The sequence below is a fragment of the Phalaenopsis equestris genome, unplaced genomic scaffold (genome assembly GCF_001263595.1).
Source record: "Phalaenopsis equestris unplaced genomic scaffold, ASM126359v1 Scaffold000022, whole genome shotgun sequence".
NCBI lineage: Eukaryota > Viridiplantae > Streptophyta > Magnoliopsida > Asparagales > Orchidaceae > Phalaenopsis > Phalaenopsis equestris.
Window position 1 is genome coordinate 1,999,415 of NW_018164464.1, and position 6,621 is coordinate 2,006,035.

Below are 6,621 nucleotides of genomic sequence, written 5' to 3' on the forward strand. Positions count from 1 at the left end.
TATATATATATAATATGAAGCTTCCACCTCAACAACACTTGCGCTTCGTTCGAAACAGCGACAACATTCACTAAATTTCTTTTAAAAGCTACATTCATCGATCCAAATGATACAAGCTTCGATCTAAAACGGTAAAAATTTGTCGTTCTTGCGAAAAAACGTCTCCTGTGTTTTCACCAAACAAAATTTCTTTCAAACATCAGCATTCGCTCTAACTGAACGAAACTTCTCTGCCTCCTCAAAGGAAGCCTTACCCTTCTCGTGATTTTCCTCTCCTCTCCTTCCATTTAGCCCATATCCACTTGGCAACCATTAATCCTCCAAGCACATAAACCTGAAAAAACAAAATAAATAGATAAAAATACAGTCTAATATTTTGTTTTGATAAAATGATTAGAAGATCATCTCTTCCCCATTGAGAGTGTCGAGCTTATTAAACTCACAAATAAAATAATTCTAATTCATGTATAATGATCATCTAAGAGAGCAAGTTTAACCAGCATTACAAGAGTGGAGCTCCTATAAAACAAGCATAGATACAAGGCTTAATATTTCCAAATCTAACACCCTAACATTCATATTTAGATGTATAGCAGCCAAATCTTTAATATTACATAAAAAAAAACAATATTAATACCTTTTAAAAATGAAATACATATACTTTAAAAGTGTTGTAAATATAAATATTGAAGTTTCAGTATTAGATAGGAAAATACATAGGGATTGTGAGGTATTTGTGTAAATTTCCCTAAGAAAAAATGCGCTTCATGAATGAATTTATGAATAGGGTTATCATAAACTTTTTAAGTTTTTTTTCCTCAAAAAGTTTACTATTGCGATAAAAACTTCTAGATTTGCATCGCTTAATTTCGGCTCAAAAGTAAGGTACTAGAAAAATTAATTATTAACTGCCAATGATGTTAAAATAAATAAATGAACAAAAAAATCAAATCAATATGAAACATCAACGAAATTCAAAGAGGGGTACTCACAACAGTTTGGGATCTTATAAAGAGGAAAAAATATTACATTAGGACTCCACATATAGAGTTACGTGCGGAGTCTAATGAAATCACGTCACAGGGGAATATTCCCGATAGCACATGTAACACAGGGGGATATTCCTTCTATGTTATTCAGGTGTTATTGTGTGTTATTCATGTATGTAGTTATCAAAGACAGAAAGAATCATGATTTATATATATATATATATATAATATGAAGCTTCCACCTCAACAACACTTGCGCTTCGTTCGAAACAGCGACAACATTCACTAAATTTCTTTTAAAAGCTACATTCATCGATCCAAATGATACAAGCTTCGATCTAAAACGGTAAAAATTTGTCGTTCTTGCGAAAAAACGTCTCCTGTGTTTTCACCAAACAAAATTTCTTTCAAACATCAGCATTCGCTCTAACTGAACGAAACTTCTCTGCCTCCTCAAAGGAAGCCTTACCCTTCTCGTGATTTTCCTCTCCTCTCCTTCCATTTAGCCCATATCCACTTGGCAACCATTAATCCTCCAAGCACATAAACCTGAAAAAACAAAATAAATAGATAAAAATACAGTCTAATATTTTGTTTTGATAAAATGATTAGAAGATCATCTCTTCCCCATTGAGAGCAGCGTCGAGCTTATTAAACTCACAAATAAAATAATTCTAATTCATGTATAATGATCATCTAAGAGAGCAAGTTTAACCAGCATTACAAGAGTGGAGCTCCTATAAAACAAGCATAGATACAAGGCTTAATATTTCCAAATCTAACACCCTAACATTCATATTTAGATGTATAGCAGCCAAATCTTTAATATTACATAAAAAAAAATAGCCCACGCTCGGCTAAGGGCTAGCCCACGCTCGGCTAAGGGCTTAAAAAAATCAAGGGACATTTACATACACACCTCCCAATTCTTAGGTATTACATATCTAACATCTAACTTTTACTTTTTTGACATGGATGCCATTCTAATCTTTCATAAAACATAAAAAATTTCACTATTTTAACTTTTTAAAATCTAAAATATACATTTTCATGAATAAATAATATGTCATAAATATAGTCGGAGGTTATTAGACGAGCCCCTAGCCACTCCTAATGTGTCCAACCATTCGAGCACCGACCTCTTTAAGGCATCAGTTGCCAGAGGTGGATTCGAACCCCCTACCTTAGGAGACTTACAACTGACATCTCAAATGTCGGAAAAAAATATTACATGAGGACTCCGTACTTAGAGTTACGTGCAGAGTCTAATGAAATCACGCCACAGAAGAATATTTTCGGTAACACATGTAACACGGGGGAATATTTCCTCCGTGTCATTCTGGTGTTAATATAAATTATTCATGTGTTATTATATTCTCAGAATATTCCCGGTGTTATAATAACACAATAACACACTAATAACGCTTGAATAACACACAATAACACCTGAATAACACGGGAGGAATATTCTTTTGTCTTACCGGACCGATTTTTTTTCCTCACCTTCACGTGTGTGGCGTGACTTCATTGGACTTCGCACGTAACTCTACGTGTGGAGTCCTGATGTAATATTTTTTCCTTATAAAGAGATGCAACCCACAAAAATTTCATACACAATAGGAATTTATTTGTGTTAGAATTTATTGGAAAGTATTTAGGAAAGAATTTATTTCCTTTTTTTCGGAATATATTTCGCTAATTGTATTTCTTTTATTAGATATTTCTTTATTTTCTGTTTTTCTTTTGTTTGGAGGTATTATGTTTTGTTTCCTTTTAATATTATAAATACCCAGCAAAATATAATGTATCTAAGCCAGATATAAGACTTTCTAGAATTCTACATGCCATCAGAGCCATCCTTCTCTTCGAACTATGTATCATGAGATTACAAGCAGTCCCGCACTCGGTGTCGTCTCTCATAAGCAATCGGTGCGCTCGGTGAGCCCATATCTTACATGCATAGACGCATGGCTCAGCACCGTGATAAACTTTGACTTTTCATAACTCTCGCAACTCATCTGATAGTCTCTTCCTGATTCACACATCTCTTTGGCAGTCCACATCCAAAAATCTCACAAATGATGCGAAGGAAACATCTTCTATCCCTTCTCCTTCGATTTTTGGAACCCATTCAACTCAGTCATCGGCATCTTCCCCAGAGGAAGGTTAACGGTTTTTGCTTGCAAGTCCCGCGAGTCTAGCTCGCCTCTTTCATATGCACGCAAGAGGAAGGCTAGCACACACATGAAGCCACAACCGAGAGTTCCTTCATTGCTCTCTCGATCAAACTTTGTGAGCCCTAGCCGCAGTCTGTTTCCACTCTTCAAAATGACCACCTCATACACACGAATCAGATTGTATCTTCTAATCGCTAAAGTCGAATGATTTGATATAATAATTGATTCGGCTTGCACTAACCATCCTCTCACAAATCACCGCATACAACCAATTAGGCCATCTCGTCCTTTTTTGAAGTCATGGAAATCGAGAGTTGTGCATCTCCCTCCAATTCTTATTTGTTCGTCCAACCAAGCAATCAAACTAGTGGTCCTCCTTTCACTATCGTCCGAGCATTAGAACTTCTTTATTTGAACTTCACAATCTTAGTATGGTCAAACACGATAAGAGCTCACAATATTCTTCCTTAGAAGTTACATCCAGATCCAAACCTATGTCTTTAGTTTCTATCATATCTTCCAACAACAATTCAAAATTCATCCCGCTCACCAAGGAGGAAATGGAAGCACTGCAGAAAATGTTAGTAGTAATTCTAGTTCTGACAATCCTCTGTCGAGCAACCAATCATCATGTTAACACACCAAGATGTCTTACTCATTTAGTAAACTTAAATAGTTAATTATGGAGCCTCAAAGCACAAGACTAGTAACGTCAAGTTTTTCAAAAATTACAATCCATGTATTAATCATTTGTCAGCCTAAATAGTTGATGATTCATTCTCATTGGTAGCAAGAACTGGATCAGTCGAATGAACAAAGGATCTTCACATCTACTCTATTTTTTATGTTCTGAAATTAAATTGCACCTAATCTCAATCAACAAACTCACCCGTGACCTAAAAGATGTGAACAACTTATTTTTTCAATTGTTGTGATTTTTAATTTGTGGATTTGGGGAACGTGATTAGCAGTGTTGAGAAGCATTATGATCTACATTTGCTCTAAGAAAATAACTTCATTGGTAGGCAATATTATCCTTCAAGATATATTTCTGACTCCAATTCAAATTTTGATTCGGTTGAAAGTCATGTCATGTTGGCTCATTGTCGTCTTCATCATCCAAATTTTGCATATATGGAAAAGATGCTTCCACATTTATTTATTACTAAAACAATCCAGTCTTTATCAATTTGAAACTTGTCAATTTGCCAAACATACTAGACATATATATTTCAAATTGCAATATAAAACTTCACAACCTTTTTCTGTAATTCACAATGATATTTGGGGACTTTCACAGGTAAAAAATATAAATGAGGAACAATTGTTTGTATCATTTATAGATGATCACACAAGAACAACATAGACATTCCATATGAAAGAAAATTTTGAAACAACTTTCATATTTCATTCCTTTCATTACATAATTCTCATTAAATTTTGAAACAGAATTTAAATTCTTAAAACTAATAATGCTAAGAAATACTTTAATTTCATTCTTAATCCTTATATTTCCAAGCATGGTATAATCCATATAAGTTCTTGTGTGAATACTCTTTAACAAAATATGGTCGCGAAAAGGAAAAATACACTTACCTGTGTCGGCCATTTATTTTGAAAAAGTGAGGTCGAATGGATCTCACACATTTGGTAATTTACAAGGTTGAGCGCGATACCACAAGTAATACACTATCCCGAAAGATATGCATATAACTTGTTGATAAGTTTAACCACCTAAACTAAAAGATTTGTGACGTTTGTTTGGTCTGCGATACTTTTTTTTATAAACCAACAAGTTCTCTTATTTAATACGAGAGATTAAATAGAGTTTATATTAAGTTAGGTTCTTAAGTTCCCTATAGAGTCAAGTCCCTATAGTTATTACATCTTAAATGACCGGAGTCACTTAAGAAAACACTCGATTAAGATCAGTAGTTTTGGTTTCAAGATTTCAAAATTTAGGTTTCCAAGGTTAAATGTGAGGAAATCAAAGGGGAGTTATTTTCAGGAGTCAATGGAGTGAAAGGTAGGAGATGTCACAGGTCCGGGAAAACCCCGGTGACTTCCCAACTATCCTACGATGGGACCTTAACTCTAAAGACACGCCCCACACCTCGTTGTCGTAGTCTCAATCGTCGTTCTCCGTCTGCTTGCTTCCATGCTACACTTCTTGGAGAAACTACTCTAAGCTCCTTAACATATCGTTTATAGGTTCAGGGTTGTGGTGCGTATAAATATGTGATTATTGGGTCAGTGATTCGCTATATGGTGTCTCTTAAACAGGGTGTCCTACTATCCTCTATTCTGAAAGGTCCCTGCAAATCTGTGGAAGCAACATGAATAATGAAAGGGAAACATGCTACGAAACACAATAAGCAATAAACAATAAACAGTAGCATCCCAAACATGAACTGTATATATGCAGTAAAGTGTGCAGTAAAGAAAGTGAAATGCTGTAAACATAAAACAAACATGTATATCTGACGGGTCTGTTGTTTCTGTATATGGGATCGGTGTTGCATGTACAAGAAAACGAGTATGGTAAAAGAATTTAAGAAGTGTGTAAGCATGCATTTATACAAATGAGAATGAATAGCGAACATCACCTGAAAAGAGACAAATGACCCACGGTAACTCGAAAAAAATCGTCGAAAACACGAGAAAAATTCTGAGGAAATCACAAATGATCTACAAATGTCCCAATAAAACCGTAGGAAACACACGAAAAATTCGATGAAAGAAAGAAAACCGTAAGCATTCAGGTCGGGGTAGGCTCAAATTTAGGTATTCTCGAGGGACTCCGAAGTCAACTATCGAGCACCCGTATGTATAGAGCCCGACATTCAACTAGAAGGGTTTCCTACAATACCAACTTAGGAGGGTACTCCTTAGCCCAGTACCGGCAATTGAAAAGTGGACAATCGAATTATATTACTTAAAATTTATATTTTGGCATGCATATAAGTTCCATGCATATAAGAAAAAGTAATATCTATTTTTGTAGTCGAAATACTTTTGTAAATAGTGTATATATTCTTAACGTATTTGTTCTTATCATTTTTATAAAATATGATTATCTACAAGTCGATCGCACCGTCGGGCTAGAACCACCAACAACCTAAGAAGACAAGGGTGTCATGTCAATATGGTGTCGGTGAATAATATTGTCATCCTATATTTCACCGGGTCTCTGGATTGGTTCCCGATATCGTAGAATGAAATATTGTTCTGCTCTACCACCGAATGTCTTTATCATCAATGCCTAAAACAAAAAAAAAAAAACAGTTCAACTTACGGCCTTGCAAGATGGTTCGTATATAACGACCGCTATATATGCGCGTTTATGTATCGGACATAGGCACCTAAAACCAAAGCAAGAAGCAAGGAAAACAAACTGAAAAGAAAGAAATGAAAAAAAGTAAGACTAACCTGCCTCCAAAACCAGTTTAAAAAAG

At 35.1% G+C, this 6,621-nt stretch overlaps 1 protein-coding gene across 1 annotated transcript in view; it reads right to left on the reverse strand.

Moving 5' to 3' along the window:
• Nucleotides 1-1,213: 1,213 nt before the first annotated feature.
• The window catches only part of LOC110018479, a 22,996-nt gene continuing 17,588 nt past the window's right edge, over nt 1,214-6,621 (reverse strand). The window contains exon 2 of the mRNA XM_020715811.1: nt 1,214-1,538. Coding sequence (XP_020571470.1) covers nt 1,455-1,538 — 84 coding nt within the window. The 3' untranslated portion in view covers nt 1,214-1,454. The remainder of the gene's footprint in view (nt 1,539-6,621) is intronic.